Below are 18,698 nucleotides of genomic sequence, written 5' to 3'. Positions count from 1 at the left end.
ATTGAATTACTGTGAAATATTTTATATGCCTTTCTGGTTTTTTTATTTTGTTTTGTTTTTAACACAATGACTTTACTATATATGTGACCCACTAAATATGAGGCAGTTTAACTATAAGGGAAAGTTCCATTTTCCCATGAGAAGATTCCCCAGAATTGAACTTTGTAAACTTTTGGGCATGTCAATGAAATAGTCAAGTTAAATTGTTGCATGCTTATTTATATTATTTACATTATTCACATGCATATTTGAAATAACAAAGTAAGGCAGAAATATTTTATCAGTTTTCCATTTTATGAAATGATTTTATTGAGGCTCTTGTTAAAAAAACTACTTTATTGAGTATAATTTACATGCCATATAATTTACTCATTTAAAGTGTACAATTTCATGACTTTTAGTATATTCAGAGTTGTGTAACCATTACCATAATCAACTTTAGTACATTTTTATCAAGTTCTTAACTTGAATGTTTTGTCATTTCTAGAGTCATTTTTTTGACAGTGTTACAGAGCAAACTCTTCCAAGTTTTTTTTTTTTTTTTTTTAAATACAGCACACTTTGATGATATTCCTTGGCATTTTACCCCTAGCTATAAGGATACATCTACTTAATGATCAAGGTCATGTATTCACGCATAGCTTTGCTTTTTTCCTCTTTCTTATACTGCTTTTATAAGTGACCTGTAATAGACTTATTGACATATTTTTCCTACATTGACAACCAACTTTGTTGGGGGAACTTCTCTTAGGACCCAAACATATATCGATTTTGGTAATTTCAAGTAATATTTTTTTCTCCCCAAAACATTACTTTATGATTTAAAATATGCTGAGAGAGGGCCCCTTAAAATATAAACCTTTTAAAAGACTCAGATAGTGTTTCCTTCTTTTCTGAAAGATAAACAAAACCAAACCAAACATTGTGTTACATTCATTCAGTCATTTACAACATGAATAAAGATTCAAGTTAAACAGACTGATGCTATTTACTCACATTAAACAGCCGCAATCATTTATGGAGTTTGTCTTTTTTTCTTTGTTTCATTTTATGTTTTGATTTTTCTCTTCCCAATATGTATTTATGCTAGCTTCTAATTTTTCTATAGCTGTCATAAATTATCAGTTTAATGCTCTTTCCCATAGGCTTTTATTTTATCTTATTAGATTGCTAGTACAAAAATCTTGTGGGTAATCATCAGACATTGGAATGTATCAGTCACCAAGATCCTCTCTGGACATGAGTAAACCCTGAGGAAGGAAAGGGAAAAGACCAAGAAATGCTTTATGGATATGTAGGGTACATTAAGATGGGTGGAAAACACATTCCAGGAAAACATAATGCAGAAATGCTTTCTAGGTGATTAATTAAATTTCTAGATTTACACAACAGTGATTTCTTCTTTATTCCAAAGGGATGTATGTGCTCAGGCACGTGTGTGACACAAACTGTGAGATTTTCAGGTAATTCTTATCTTAGATACTTCTGTAGTATCTTCACTTCAGCCAAATAAATGACTCAGGCTCTTTCTTTAAATAAATTTATGATCTGGACCGCAGATTGGCAAACTCTTTTCTACTGTAAAGGCGTGATAGTAAATATTTTCAGCTTTATGGGCTATGTAGTTTCTGTCACAACTCTTCAGCTCTGCCACAGAAACACAAAAGCAGCCCTAGACAATATGTAAATGAATAGGCACAACATTTAAACTTTTGTTTATGGACACTGAAATTTGGATTTACTATGGTATGATTTAGTATAAATTAGTATTATTTAACTGTCTAAATTAAACTGATATTGCTCACATGATTTATTTTCATTAAAATAAAAACTATAGGAAATGAAGGATTTTTTTAAAATGAGAAGAATAATGTAAAAGAATTTCTCATCTCTCATATTATTGGCACAATTGATTTATATACATTTTATTTATATTTTGTTTCTTCAGAGATATTTATAGCAGAATGTTTTTCTAGCTCTTTACTATATCAAATTTCAGTATGTTAATGTTGCTCCTGGCCGCTAAATTAAAATAATGGAATTCAAATAGGAAATCTCTTTAAAAAAATGGAGCACTATCTACTATTATCTTCTTTTATTTAGAATCTTTCATTTAAAAAATTTTAAGCTTTTCATAGTCAAGCATTTAGTTACCCTCTACTATGCGCAAGGGTCCCACTCTGAATATGGGAGTTAGGTTAATCTTACTATGCCCATACATTTAAAGAGGTTATGGGATAGTTTAAAAATAAGTGATGAAAATCTTTAGAATTTTCTAAAGTTCCTTTTCAATAGATACTAAAAAGAATGTTTTGTATAATAAAGCAATTGTCTTATATTGGAAACTGACTCTTCTGTAGTTTATGGATCTGATTAGAACAATTTATAATGAAAACAAATACTTTTTATACAAACTTCATGTTTTTATTTTATTTTTTACCTTAAAAACCACTTTATTGAAGTATGATTGACATACAAAAAACCTGTATGTATTTAATGATTTAATGTATAGCTTGATGAGTTTGGAGATAGATATACATACTGAAATCATCACCACAATCAGTGCCACAAATATATTCATAACCTCCAAAAGTTCCCCACCACTGTTTTGTAATTATTATTATTTTGTGGTGAGAACACATAAGATCTACCCTTTTAGCAAAATTTTAACTATAGTACAGTGCACTGGTTGGTGACAGATAAAGCCCAGACTTCTTCACCACTGCACAAGTCATCTATATTTACAAAAACCACTTGGAACCCTAAAGCTATTGATATTAAAAAATACAGTCTTATTAACTATAGGCACTATGCTATACATTAGATCTCTAGGACTGACTCATCTTGCATAACTGAAACTTTGTACCCTATGACCAGTACTTCTCCGTTTTCCCGTAACACTCCAGCCCCTGGAAACCACCATTCTTATGTCTGCTTTTATGAATCTTACCATTTTAGGTAGCTCATATAAGTGAAATCATGTAGCTTTTGTACTTTTGTGTCTGGTTTATTTCACTTAGCATGACTTCTTATTTATTATTAAAAACACAGCACACCTCATCAACAAGGGTACCTGCACAATGAATATTTGTATACTTAACCCTTAACTGTACCCCACAACGTTAAAATAAAAAATATATATTATAAAAACAACAACAACAACAAAAAATTAGGCTGGGCATGATGGCTCACACCTCTTATCCCAGCACTCTGGGAGGCCAAGGTGGGAGGATTGCCTGAGCTCAGGTTGCTTGAGACCATCCCAGGCAATGTAGCAAGACCTGATTTCTTAAAAAAAAAATTGGTACATAATAGCTGTACATATTTGCAGGGTGCATGTGCTATTTTAATACATGCATACAATGTGTAGTGATCAAATCATGGTAATTGGAATAATAGTCTCCTCAAACTGTATGTTTTTGGCACAGAACTTAATTGTGTGTCCTTTCACTATAGGTTAGAGGGAATTGCTACTTCGTGGTAGTTCAGAGTATAGTGATGAATTTCTTGATTTTTATTAAATAGTAACTTCTTAATAACTTTTTTCCCTCCTGAAGCTATTCTGATACCTCCAAGACCTACGCGATATCCTTCTCTAACCTGCTCCCATACACGTTTTCAAATGGATTTCTTAGTATTAAACAAAAAATAAATGGTTTAGGGAAGAAGGGAGGAAATGCAATCTCTGTTTTTCAAACGAGTTTGTAGGATTGATTTCAATTTATAAACTACTGAAACCGGGACTCAGCATTTCTTCTTTAGTGTCTTTGGAAAATAAAATTTCTAGAAATTAATTTTTTCAAATAAAATTCTGTTTATACTTTGGTTGAACTTTAGGGTTTTGTCTTTGGGTTTTATTTACAGTCTAGCTATGTTCAAACCCAAATACATGATTTTCTAACTTTTTCTTTGATTATAGCAATAGTATCTTATTTTTATAGTGTTTAAAATTAGGAACATACAAAATAAGACATGCATAGAATAGAACAGCGATATTTATGACAACCACTGGAGACTTAGAAGAAGAAAAATCTATTAGAGATGTATATTGTAGACATCCTGTAAAGTCTTCTAAATAATTGTTGCTCAATTTCAGCATTACTCATTTGCCTTCATTAAATGCATTTTAATTTCCTTCTCTAGAAAGGGAGTTCTGGGAATTATGTAACAAGTGTAATTTGATGAGACCAAAGCGTTCGCATCACTGTAGCCGCTGTGGCCACTGTGTAAGGAGAATGGATCATCACTGTCCATGGTAAGAATAATTCATTTTTAGCAAGAACAACAGAAAAAGGGTAGGTAGTAAATGTAAGTCTTAGGACTTAGCAACTTTAAACAAAAGTCATGTTAAAGTTACACAGTTTTAAAAAATCTAAATAAGGATGACTTTATTTGATCATGTGGTTCTATCAACTCCCAGAGTCGTTTTTCCACAGAGATCCTATCTTGTCTAACAAGGAGAAATTTGAACAGAAAACTAAGAATTGAAATGCAACCAAATATGCAAAAAGACTAAGGCGCTTGTATTAAATGAGACAATATATGTAAAGCATTTAGTACGGTATCTGACACATAAGAAGTACTTAAATACTATTTCTAACTGTAATAAACCATATTCATCCAGTGTTTGTATCCCTTTTCCACTCGTTTAAATAGTAATACATTTCCGAAGCCTTAATAACCTCCTTTTTACCCCTTAAGCTTTTTTACGCATTATGTATTGGATACAGGTATTAGCATTATATGCATGTTGGATGTATGTAAGTGGTAATTAGCTGAATCTGCAGAATTGCCAACATTTTTGGTCAATAGGGGGCTCTCTTGTAATATTTAAAAGAAAATGTTCTTTTGAAAAATAGAATTTTTGAAAGCAAATGCTGTGAGAATTCTGTATTGTATCTCATTTCAAAGCTGTCACAAAAATCTGTGAACAAGATATTGTATTTAATTCTGTTTTCCTAGCATTGGAACTCTGTATAAATATTTAAACTGGAATAGAGTAGCACTTTATAAATATAACTATATACATATATATAGTCTTTGTGTTTCTACACATGTGCACACATATATACAAAGTTAACTACATAATGGCCTTCTTAATTTATAATTGCATTTATCTAAAGTTGACTCAAGAGTAGAATTTAGCTTTGCCTAATAATACTAATCAGTGTAGAGTTTTCCTTATTTTTGATAACTTAATCCTTATTTTGATAACTTATTTTGATAGCATAGTTAATTAGCAAACTTTTAGTGGAAATTTGATTTTTTACTGTAAACTGATTATTTAAATAGAAGATAATTTTCTGAGAATATGAAAAAGTAAGAGTATTTTAGATAAAAGCAATTCATTACTCCATAAAAATTAAAAAAAATTATAGTACATGGTATATAGTTGGTGTTAAAAAGTAACCTGAATTTAAACAGATTCATTTCCAAGTAATTTTTTTAAAGCTCAATGATCTGTTTTCCATCACAATCGTAATAAAATTTAAAAAGCTAGGTGAAACATGTATTCAGATAAATAGTGATCACACTGAAATATTTAACTTTAAGCACTTTCAATAGTAGTGTTTCTGATTAAAAATATAAATGTTCATGGTACAGTTGGATATTGATGCTTCCTTTTGAAAGAATGTGATAGTTTATGATTATAAAATAATTAGGAAATGATTTTGTGGAGGCTTGTGATATTTATTGATTTTTAAAAGATAAAGACTGACTTGGTGACCAAATACAATGCTGTTTAGCCTAAATTCTAACATTGGGATGATTTCCCTGTTTTTAGGACTCTTGCTTCCAGTTTTAGTCAATTTTCAGAAGATTGGTAGGAAGGAGAGGGGAAGTAGAAAAGATTGGAGGAACAGAAAAGACCAATATTCATGATTGATTTTCCTAATATAGAGCACTGCTAAGAAGATCAGAGAATAAGGGAAAAGTATAGTGTAAGTTGGAAGCAAGGAAAACTTTTGATATTTTGAGAAACTGCATTACTTAACTGCCTAACAGTCTTAGATTCAGAGGTCAATTTTCTTTTGCCTAAAGGTTTTCTATATTTCTGGCTCTAATCATTGTAGGTAGTTTAAATGTTACAAAAATAACTCTTATATATAGATTGAGTACCTTAGTGCTTTTTTGAAGCTCTCTGGTGAAGAAGAATGCTGTGGTCATATCTGTTGTTTCTCAGACTTCTTGGGGACAGGAAGGATAGGATGAGAATAAGTTATGTTTCACCTTGAATTGTACCCCACAACTTTAAAATGTAAAAAAAGAAAAGAAAAAGTCATGTTTCAAGCAACAGCTGTTACAGAGCATTACTGAGTGTATACATAAGCACACATCAATTGTAGCCCTGCTTGCAAAGACACAGTAAATTTTCTTGTTTATAAAACGTGCACTCTTATGTCTAAAATATTCCTCCACAAGGCTTTTCGGTTCAAGTCTATATTTGACTTATAGGTGTAGTTTAATGGCACAACTTAAAAAGAACAATTTAAGTTAGAACTGGAACTTATTCTTTTTGGTGACAGTGTAATGCTATTTTGAAATGAAAACACATTGGTGCAAGGTAATTTGTAGTTTTGAGCTAGGGTTTTCTACTGAAATTTTAAAATACTTTGAAAATATGGGTACAGTAAATTCATTTGGAGCAGTAAAGTATTCAACTTAAATTAGGCTTGAAAACTTGGGATTATAACACTCATCTTCTGTTAGGGTCACTGTTGTGAAAATATGGCTCTTGGTATTTGTAAATAGTGTTGAATACATTTTTATTTCCAGCAACCAGGGATAGAGTTTTAGAGTAAAGGCAAAACATTGTGACTGCATGGCAGCTATGCCAGAGCGGCAAGTTTAAGCTGTTTACTTCAGAGCATTCCGATTGCTCTCCACCGCTAGAATGCTGTAGCGGAAGAACAACAGTCGGGAAAAGAGGGTCCTGGCTCTCTCGGCCCCGCCTCTTCTAAACTGCGTCCTCTGCTTTGTGGCGTAACTCCTTTGTTCCTTTTTCTTTATCTGTGTAACAAGGAATCTACCTTCTTCTCTTCCTGCCTTGCTGGCTGGTTGTGAATTACAGGGGGATCATATACATAGACTTCCCTTGTAAAGTCAAAAGCATATTTACACCTTTGTATAGTTTGAGTGGCTTTAGCATAGCTCCATGAAGTTCAGCATATGCGAGGCTATTTGTTTTTCATTTTTAGTCTTACTGATCCTGAAGTGAACATATTATTGAAGTTTAAAATGTTTCTTTTTCATTTTTGTTTCTTTAGGATTAACAATTGTGTTGGTGAAGATAATCATTGGCTCTTTCTGCAGTTGTGTTTCTACACTGAACTTCTAACTTGCTACGCACTGATGTTTTCTTTCTGCCACTATTATTATTTCCTTCCACTAAAAAAGCATAATTTGGTAAGAAATATTTATATCCACTAATGTACCATGTAGATATTAACATGTGGTTCCTTTAAATATAAAAGATGAAAAATAAAAGCAACAAGAATAAACTCCCAGATTGGTGACTTTTAAGATATATTGGGATTGAGAAAGTAGACTCTAGTCTGACATTTCCTTTTAAGCAAGTCCATTTAAAATTATTTATTAGAGTTGAGTGACTTTCTTTAGAAAGCAACATATTCAATCTTTCAATGTATTGTGTATTGGTTTAAAAATATCTAAATAATGAAGAACAAAGGAGAAAATGTTAACTTCTTGTTTCTTTTCAGAAATAAAAGCATAGAATAGTTTAGTTTTTAAAGGTTTTCAAAGGAACAGTTACATTCTTGAGAAAGAGACCTCTCCCCTGGCCTTTAACTATAAGGATAAGGTGAATTTGCAGGAGACTTTGAAAAACTATCCTTAAATATATACCATTTGAAGCAGTGCTTTACCATTTTCTAGAGGAACTGCAAGAGCTGTTACGACTTGTCCAAAATGGAGATGGTAATGATAATAGCAACTACGTTTTTTTTATTTCTTGGCTATATGTCAGCACTGTGTTATGGACATCTCATTTGAATTCTCACTTTCATGCCTAGAATCACCATGTGGGGAGGCACAATGCACTCCCCCCCCTTATTTTTATAGATGAGGAAAGAGACTTCAATAGAGGTTAAGTAAAGAACTGAAGGCAACAAAGCAAGGAAGTGATTATTCACCTGATTTTAGTTATAAAGCTGGGATTTACCTGATCTTGTGTGTTTTTTGACTATTATTTTTCTATTTTATTTGAACTTTCTGGTTTTTAGAAACTGTGCTTGTGTGTGTGAGAGAGAGAGCAAGAGAGAGAGCAGGTTATCCATGTGAAGATGTAGGGTAAGGAGAGAAAAGGAAGAAAAAACAAAGCCCCTGAAGGAGAAGGGAATTTTTCTTTCCTATTTATTTCAGTTTATACTGTTTAAATCTTTTATATTAAAAAATAATGTTCAGTGGTAGTACATATGGTTGAATTTTGGAATAAGGGAGAGAGTGAGAAAAAAAATCTTTAAGTTCTATGTATTTGGATATTTTTAGTATACGAATAATTTTTAATAATTGAAAGAGGTTAGGGTCAAATGGGGCAGCTTATGCCTATAAGCCCAGCACTTTGGGTGGCCGAGGAAGGAGGATTGCTTGAGGTCAGGGATTTGAGACCAGCTGGACAACATAACAAGACCCTTTCTCTATAAAGAAAAGAAAAGAAAAGAAAAGAAGAGAGAGATATTACTATTGTTGCTTGACTGTATCTACTAGTGGGGCCTTGTGTCAAGTATGCTTATTATATATAGCTTGAGCAGTTAAAATTAGATACTAATAACTGAAAAAAGGAAGAATTTTAAATATAGGTGTTTGACATTTTCACACTGAGAATATAGTGCATGCCAGGACTATAGTTTTGCAAATGTTTATTTCTAAATCTTATTTATAGATTAATTTCTGATATAATTGGTATTATAGTTAGATTGTGTAAAGGATTATACATATTCCTTGGAGTAATCTTTTTCAAATAATTGAGGCTAATAAGAATAGTGTTAAAATGAAATTGCCCAGTAGGGCTGTAGTCACACTTTTTTTTGTGAGTTGGAGTCTCACTCTGTCATCCAGGTTGGAGTGCAAGTGGTTCGATCACAACTCATTGCAGTCTTGAATTCCTGGACTCAGGCAACTCATCGTCCTCAGCCTCCTGAGTAGCTAGAAGTACAGGCATGGGCCACCATGCTTGGCTGATTTTTTTTATTTTTTATTTTGTAGAATCGAGGTCTCACTGTGTTGCCTAGGCTGGAGATAACAATTTTTTTGAGAATGAAAGAAAGAAAATGTAGTGGTGTTAATGAACAGGCAATCAAGGTTCTCTAAGAGAGAACACATTGTAATGTAGGGCAGGTTTGGCAAACCATAGACTTTGGGTTAAGTTCAGCCAAAAGTTCTAGCTGCTTTTGTTAATAAAGTTTTACTCAAAAACATCTACTCTCACTTGTGTACATATTGTCTATGACACTTTTATGCTTCAATGGCAGAGTTGAGTAGTTGTGACAGAGACTGTATGGTCGGCAAAACCTAAAATGTTCACTGTCTGACGCTTTACATTAAGTTTGTCAACCTCTGCTAGTGGAAATATCTAGGCTTTGTTAACAAACATGCCTAGGATCAAAGCCTAGCTTTTCCCATTACATATATAAGCTTCGACACATTGTTTAACCTCTCTGAGTTGTAATTTCTTTTCCTGAAAAATGTGAATAATGAGTTTAAATGAGATAACTGATGTAAAAGTACCCGGTATAATAGACATTCAGTTTATGTTACATTTGATTTTAGTGAAAGCTCGCAGAAGGAGTGAACAGTTTTTCTTTGGCCTATTAATTTTTATGAAAATTTTACAGACCATTTTACAGAAACTGTTTCTTACTGGAAGATTGATAACTAAGAAAATGCCAATAATCAAATAAGGATATAATGGTAATGCTTAACTGAAGGATTAAGACATTTGAAATTACAAACTGATTTTCCTCTCCAAATGAAAGGTAGAATCTGGAAAAATTAATGCTAATTAGAGAAAGAATCTTAGGCATTTAAATTTTGTAATGTGCCGGGCTTGGTGGCTCAGCCTGTAATCCCGCGCTTTGGGAGGCCGAGGTGAGTGAATTGCCTGAGCCCACGGGTTCGAGACCCGCCTGGGCAACTTGGTGAGACCTCATCTCTACAATAAACCAAAAAAAATTAGCCGGGCGTGGTAGCACGCGCCTATAGTTCCGGCTACTTGGAAGGCTGAGGCGAAAAGATCACCGGAGCCCAGCAGGTCGTGTCTGTGGTGGTTGTGAGTGTGCCACTGCACTCCAGTCTGGCTGACAGGGTGAGACTCCAACTCAAAATAAATAAATAAATAAAATTTGTAATGGAGAAACTGATTATAGGTTATATATGAATATTTATACACGTGCACACTGAATATTGAAAAAAGACCAGCAACATAGTAAGTGTTTATGAAGAGATTACACATACAAGGAAAAAGATAATCTAAAAAGTGAATACATGTTGGGTTTTAAAAAGTCAAACCAGATTTTCCTTAGAGCAATCAATTGTAGAAACAATGCAATCATAATTAATCATAATTATTTGTTAGTCAATAGTATTACCAAGTAAAAATCAAATAGATTATATTGTTGTAATACAGCTAATTTAATAGTAAAGCAGTAAATTGTAAATAGTTCTAGGAATCTGTCTAGTAGTGCTGAGCCAGAAATGTTTTCTGTTAAGTCTTATAGTATCCTTATTATATTAAGTGGAGTACTTCTATAATTATCATCATATTACGATTATATTAGAGGGTATATTAGGACATTTCCAAGATTATTTTGCATCCTACTGAGAAATCTAGTACTTTTAAATATTATTCCGTTATAGTCTCTGAATGAATGAAATAATTCATATATATTGTGAAGTTGGAAAAGGAGAGCTTTACCACAATGCTTCCCAATATAAGAAAAGACAACTTTGTTAGGCAGATGTTTTAACCCTTTGCACTTGGAGACATCTCACAGATCATCTTCCAGCAACTCAACCACACTTTTTTGTGGCATAGTGAAAAATGAATCACTATATTAAGTAGTCTAGCATTGAAACTAATTATTTTATTGTAATGATATTGATGTTGGCTTATAATGGAATTTTGGGCATTAAGAAACTTATTTGTGACACAAAAATCAGCATTTTTCTAACGTGTGGTGACGTGTGAGACAGTCACCAACTTGCATTGCAGGCTTATTGATACATGTTGTACAGTAGTAATTTGCTTGACGTTTTCTACCTGGTGTTTTTCTATTTGAGCAGATAATGCAGTCTCGTTTTCTTCCTCTCGCTTTAATGCTGTGTAATTTATTGCCCACTCTGTGCACCACTGTGAAAGCACCTCACACATTCTCCTTCTATGGAATGCTAGCAGATATTTTAAAATGTATATCTCAGAATATATTCCATCTCTTTATTTGCTTTTTCGTGCAATTTGAATGGAAAACTTCAAGGAAACATACATTTTGGAAAAATTTCTGCTGTCATAAGTTTGTCCTGTATAATCACCAGCAATCTATGTCCCCTGAAAGGGGACATCCGAGTGATTTTCTGGATTTAAATGTTCCCTCTGAGGGGACATCTGAGTGCAAAGGATTAAAGACATAATAATATAATGTTTATTAGCAGTGTTCTAACCTACTTAAATTTACTAGAGTAAAGCTAAATTCTAGGACCAGAATTATAACTAACCTGAATAAATGGATTTTAGAATTTATGTAGCCCAAAATATTCCAAGGATCTGAAGAAAATGAACTTTTAGTATTTGCTCGATATACATTGAAATGAATTTTTATTTCATTGATTGAGCTGTTGAGAATTTGCAACAATATTACTAGACACAAACTTTAATTGTTGTTATATCTTCTTGGTGGATTGTCATTATAGCATTATAAAATATACCTACCTATTTATTCTTAGTACTGATTCTTGCCATATAGTGTTTTTTTTCTTCTTAGTACTGATTCTTGCCGTATAGTGTTTTTTAGTACTGATTCTTAGTACTGATTCTTGCCGTATAGTGTTTCTGATTCTTGCCGTATAGTGTTTTTAGTACTGAATCTTTGCGGGGGTCTAGCCCTACAAGGGTCGTGAGCTTTCCTGAAGGAGAGACGGATAGGCGAAAGATGAAAATATTATACTCAGACACCTGCTTTCTGAACAGATGACAATTTAATGTTAGTTATCACAGAGCTTTTATACCATTTGTAAAGGGACAAGACAAAGAAAATTTTTTCACGTATATACGCTTTAAGTTACCACCATCTAGCGGTCTAGAAGTGACAAACAAGTCAAGAACACTATCTACTTTTAGTTAATGAGTCTTTATCATAAAGCCAAAAATGATAGTTTTAGTTTAAAGTCCCGAATTATAGTCCTTGAAATGTCTCAAGAAAGTTTTTAAGTGTAAATTTTTTCATGTAGCAGTAGTTTTCCCATCTGGGGCTTTTATGACCTTCAGAGCTTTGTAATCACCTCTCTTGTCCAGGTGTCTTTGTTATTTTTTCTTATCCTGCAGTGTTTGTTTCTAAAGAGAACTCAAAAGAAGCTTTTAGTAATGTTTCCCAGGCCCCCAAGGTTGCTTTCTGTCTTTAGCTAATCTGTCATAAAAGTGTCTGATTAGTATATTATGAGTTCAGTGAAAACCCACTCTATAAATGTTAACTTAGAGTTTTAACTATTGAATTAAGTAAAAACCTTAACGATTAATCTTTATCCAAAGTCAGTGAAAACAGTGTTATAAATCAACTCCATAACCCTAGATAAGTGTTAGAACTTATAATGAATTCATAATGAACTTACTATAAACTTGTGCTTCTAAAAAACCTTATGTCTAAACACTAAACTGCATAATTCTAAATCAAATGAGTGAATATACTTATATCATTTTTTACTCAAGCAATATCTAGTAACTTATAACCAAGTGAAAGAAGGCATTCTTGATGTTCTTCAGAGTTTAACCCTTGCATATGTTAGAAAAGGCCAAACGGCATAGTGGGAAATGGAAAAATAAACCATGACATTTCCAGGTTAGCTGTGAGTACTTCACATAAACATGCCGTTTTCTTCTTCCACGACTGTTTGCGGTACCAAACAGCAAAGGTGGAAGACTTTTTGCATTTTCTTTTTGTGTTTTTTTTTGCGTTTTCTTTTTGCGTTTCTTTTTGCGTTTTCTTCTTCCACGACTGTTTGCGGTACCAAACAGCAAAGGTGGAAGACAGAAGGGCCTCAGCTTCCCGGGCTCGCCCTGCGGCCTGGGGTCTTTGGCCTACCAGGACCCTGTCAATCAGGTGGGCCTCCAAGGCTGGCTCCCAACAAATCTTAGTACTGATTCTTGCCGTATAGTGTTTTTTTTAGCTTGGCTATTATATATCAGCTATCTCTTGGTTAGTATTTTCATGGTATTTCTTTTTCTATCTTTTTACTTTCAATCTTTCTTAATTCTTATAGCTAATGTGTGTTTTGTAGATAGCAGGTATTTTATTTTTTAAAAATTAAGGGACACATCACTGTGTTTGGCTAATTTTTTGTCTTTTAATATGAAATATTTAGTCCATTTTTATTTAGAGTAATTAGTATTCATTCTTTCATCCTATTTAATTTCTATTTGACCCATCTGTTTTATGTTCCTATTTGTCTCCTTTTCTTTTTTTGGAATTTCCAACTTAAAAAAAGAATTCACATCTTTTGCCTTTTGAGGGAAAATAAATATTGTGGCCTTAGAACACTCACAGTTATTATTTTTGGTATTGTGTGGTATAAAATAGACATAGAACTAAATCACATGACAAGATGTTGCTCATGAACATCTTGTGTTACAGTGTTATACATGTTATATGTTACATAGAGTCAACATTTTGAGTTTTCCACATATTGATGCTTTTCCTAGTCCTTCATGTCTTCATAAATTTCTAGACTTCCCCTGGGCTTATTTTTTCTACCTCTTAGTGCAAGTCTGTTGGAACAAATTTTCCCAGTTTGGTTCAATTGAAGATGTCTGTCTTTTTTCCTTTTTACCCCTTCCCTTCCCTTCCCTTCTCATTTTTTGAGTCAGACTCTCACTTTGTTGTCCAGACTGGAGTGTAGTGGCGTAGTCATGGCTTTCCACAATCTCAAACTCCTAGGCTGAAGGCATCCACCCTCCTCAACCTCCTGAGTAGCTGGGGCTACAGGCATACACCACTACACCTGGCTAATTTTTAAATTTTTTTGTATAGATGAGATCTTGCTATGTTACCCAGGTTGTTCTCAAACGCCTGGACTCAAGGGATCCTCCCACCTTGCTGGTGTTACAGGTATGAGTCACCATGCCCAGCCTTATTTCTCCTTCATTTTTGAGGGATTTATTTTTGGTTCAGAATTATAGGTTGGCGGTTTCTTTTTTCCAGTTTTTAAAAGATGTTATTCCATTGTCTATGCTTTCCATCATTTCTGTTGTAAAATCAGTTGTTAGTCTTATTTTCACTCAAATGAAATGTGTTTTTTTTCCTTTGGCTGCTTGATGTTTTCTTTTTGCCCTTGCATTTTAGCAGTTTTTCTCCGGTTCTATAATGTACTAACTGCTATTTTCTTTGCATTTTTTCTGTTGCAGAGTTTATATAACTTCTTGAATCTGTTATTGATGACATTTTTAAGAGATAGAAATTTCTTGATCTTTGTCATTCAAATGTTTCTTCTGCCCAATTTTTTTTCTTGCAGTTCTGGGATTCTAATTACATGCACTTGAGGTCTCATTGTGCTGCATATGTTTTTAATTTTTCATTTTTCTTCCCTTGGATGTTTTCTGTTTTTTTTGTTAACCTCTCTTCTGGCTTATTAATCATTTCTTCTATTCCACTGTTAAGCCTTTCTATTGAATTCTTAATTTAGTTATATATATTTTTTGCTTTTAGGATTTCCATTCGATACTTTCTTTATAGTTTACCTCTCTGGTGAAATTTTCAATTTTGTCATCTATTTTCTTGAACATTTTAATTAAAATTATTTTAATTTCTATGACTGACAACTTCAAATTTGAGATTTCTTGTGGGTCTGTTTCTGTTTATTTTTTTCTCTCAATTTCCAGATATTTGGTTCTGTCTTCTGATATGCTGATAAGTTTTTATTGGATACTGAGCATTTTATATGACAGATTGTAGATGATCTGGCTGATATGTTCTTCTAGATATAATTTTCTTTCTTTTTTTTGGTAGTATATAATAGAAGGCTCATTTTGATCCAATCAGGGGCTTGTATAATATGCATTTCTAATGGTAAATAACATAATATTGGTCTTTGAAAGATGCCATTTATTGATACTTTATAAGTATTTATGCTTGCTGTATTCATCTTTACTACTATGGTGTAGTTTTTCAAGAATCTCAGCCGAAAAACAGAGATGTTTATTGTGGACTGTGCCCTCCACTTGCTGTTATTCTGACCTTGTGATATTGCAGGATGTTTGAGTCTCCAGTACTACCTGGTCTTTCATACAGTACTGCTTGTAAACTGGCAATATATTTTAGGTAAAGAGCAATGCAGAATGTAGACCTCATTTTAATGCAATTTCTACTTTCTCCAAGATCTTGGCCTTTTAAGTTCTGGATAGCTTGCTACTTTCTAGTGTCTTCAGAGAGCTATGGATTAAGCAATTGGGATTATCTGTCTTTTAATAGTGTTCTTGGTGGAAGGGTTGATCTTATACAAACTCTTCCCTCATAGGTGTCAATAGCAGTAGGATATTGTGTAGAATTTTCTTTTCCTGTGATTCTAATCATTGCTGCCTAATTGCACAACTCCAGGAGGCAACACTCACGTCATAGTCTATGCATATGGTATTTTGTAGAGTTGGGTAGTGCAAAATTTCTGCAGCCATAATGTTTGAGAACAGCTGTGCTGTAGGGAATGAGATTCATGGTAAATTTTTTTTTTTTTTTTGAGTTGAAGTCTCACTCTGTTGCCCAGACTGGAGTACAGTGGCACGCTCCCTGCCACCGCAGCCTCGACCTGCTGGGCTCCAGCAAACCTTCTGCTCAACCTTCCAAGTAGCTGGAACTACAGGCACACACTACCACGCCCAGCTAAGTTTTTGATTTATTGAAGAGATGAGGTCTTGCCAAGTTGCCCAGGCGGGTCTCGAACCCGTGGGCTCAGGCAATCCCCTCACCTCGGCCTCCCAAAGCGCGGGATTACAGGCTGAGCCACCAAGCCCGGCTGGAATAGTTAGTTTTAAGGTCAAATCTGTTACAACATCCCAACTGTATAGCAGATATATCTTCAGCTAAATAATAGAACATTGTCCTTACTCTAGCAGTTGTTTTGAAGATGACATTTATTGTGTTTTTTAAAAAAATAAAGGTAGAAAAATTTAGTAATTTTGGCACAGAAGTCACCACTGTTACCATTGACACTTAAAAAAAATACCTGTTTTATAGTGGAGTTTTCTTTAAATAATCTTCCTCCATCAATTTTTTTATAAGTCCTTTCCTGTTCATTTTTCTCTAAAATAAATGAAACATGGTATCTAGTTTTAATTATGTATAAAGTTGGTGAGACATTCTCAGAAACCTCATTCATTCACCTTGTTAACCTCTCTATCATTTGGGCTATAGAGTAAGATCCCTGAAGGTCCCTTGCTGTCTTTGGCTATTGCATTAATGATTATTGTGCATCTTTTCTGTGGCACTAATTGTGCAGTTGAAGTATGCCATGGACTCTGACCTGTGTTCTGTCAGACTAAAGTGCAAGCTGTAGTCTGCATTTTCTTTCTACTCTATCAGGTAGATAGATGGCAGCATAGTATCTTCCTAACTCGTCTTTAAATTCCAAAGCTGAGTGGGGAACTCTCTAGGTTGGAAAAGAAAGCGTTAACTTTCTTGTTTTTCTTCTCTTGTTTTTTTTAAGGTGAAAGTGTTTATTCATTAAACAAAAGAAGCAGAAAAAAAGAATTGCCCCCTGACCATTGCTGTAATGGCACTTAACCTGTATTCAGTAGAAAACTGGTACATTGTGGTTATGCTCATGGGAAAGACAGTTGAGAGAAAGCAGGTTGTTCACAAGTTCTGGGAAATGAACAGATTGGGAGCCTGATTTTCTTCCATTTCTCTCTTCTCCTCGCCTTCTGTTTTCAGGGGAGCTCTTTCTGAGCTGGATTATTTTAATTTCTTTGCAATTGCCCCATTGTTTTTTATAGTAACTTAATGCTTTTTAGATTTCTTCTTAATCTTTACTTTTAAAATATCCATCTATCATGGACATTCAAAGATTTATATGTTTTTATTATGTGACGCTTGAGGAAATATTTGAATATAGCCTTTGTTGAGGGAAGGAAGAACTAAAAAGTACAGGAGATAAGGAATTTATAGTTTATCATGAATCAATGCCCAAATTTAGGATTTATTTTTTAAGCTGTAAGCTATTGATTTATATTCTAAGTCTTATACTTAAAAAAGCCTGCAAACCTAAAAAGAATTATTTACTATCTTCTTTGAAAATAGTAACTAAAAAAAAAAAATCCCCAAAAATTAGTATAAAAGAAAATGCATATCTAGAGAAACTTCAGCAGCTTGAATAATAGGGCTTTTCTAAGTAAATGGAGATAAATTAAACATTTTTGCTAGAATCACAAAATTAATAAAAATTGTAATCCTTGAGCCATTTGAAGTTTTTCAAATGTTAGGCATTAAATTAGCTTGATCATCATTTTTACTAATCACACCAATATAACATTGAATTTTACTTAACCCCCCCCCTTGAAACTAATGTCTCACTTTAACTAGCTTTTGGGATTCTAAAACCTGTAGATTAGGGAATGATTTGGCATTTGAAATGAATAAAATAGATGGATGTTGAAGAAAATGAACTTTTATTTTTGACCAAGGTCCATATGTGACTGTTTTACATAGATATTTTAAATGTTTATAAGCAGCTGCCTAGTCATTTGGTATATTATCAAATTATAGTAATATGTTTCATCTTATTTCATACTGGTTATTTACCAAAACCAACACTAGAAAATTATAGTTTTTTAGTTAAATATGAAGGAAGATATCACTGTGTCTAAAGAGTCATTATATGTTGATCCATAACTATTTTGTTGATCACATATTTTTATCTTGTAATATTCTGGATTTATATATCACTTTGATTAGTGGAAAATGTCCACTCACTTGAAATAATTCTGAGAGGATAAATAATATGGTTCCCATTTTACAGGTAAGGTGACTGAGATTCAGAAAGGTTCAATAACTCGTCTAATCAAAGAATAATTACTTGGCAGAGGTATGATTTGGGCATATTTCTGTCTGTCTCTGAGTCATGTTATTGCTGTTACTATATCCTATTGAAACTCCTATTTAATACTACTTTTACATTTTCCCCTGAAGAAATTTCTTAGCAATATTGTTGTAGCATTTAAAAATGTTTTAAATACAGGTAAAAAATACTAAAGCATAATAATATCTGTTCTTTGGAGAAAGCTCAGTGAACCTCCTGGTTGGTAGGTTCATACTTTGCTCTTTTCACTTCGCATTGAGATAATTCACTTTTAGTAGTTTGTCTAACCTAAAGACTGTCAGATATATCTTATAAAGGCATTATAGTAGGTTGAAATATTTTTAAAAATATTTATCTACTGGAAATCAGATATTGTAGGCAATGCTTGTTATTTCTCTATAAGAGAA

General features: G+C 33.2%; 1 protein-coding gene across 1 annotated transcript in view; it reads left to right on the top strand.

Moving 5' to 3' along the window:
* The window catches only part of ZDHHC21 (zinc finger DHHC-type containing 21), a 65,899-nt gene that overhangs the window by 15,007 nt on the left and 32,194 nt on the right, over positions 1-18,698 (top strand). Inside the window, exons 5-6 of the mRNA XM_008050949.1 lie at positions 4,144-4,255; positions 7,269-7,407. Of these exons, the coding sequence (XP_008049140.1) occupies positions 4,144-4,255; positions 7,269-7,407 (251 nt within the window). The remainder of the gene's footprint in view (positions 1-4,143; positions 4,256-7,268; positions 7,408-18,698) is intronic.

The sequence above is a fragment of the Carlito syrichta genome, unplaced genomic scaffold (assembly GCF_000164805.1).
Source record: "Carlito syrichta isolate Samal-C Ts95f unplaced genomic scaffold, Tarsius_syrichta-2.0.1 Scaffold154501, whole genome shotgun sequence".
Lineage (NCBI taxonomy): Eukaryota > Metazoa > Chordata > Mammalia > Primates > Tarsiidae > Carlito > Carlito syrichta.
Note: the sequence above shows the minus strand (reverse complement) of the source record. Positions and strands in the feature narration are given on the sequence as shown.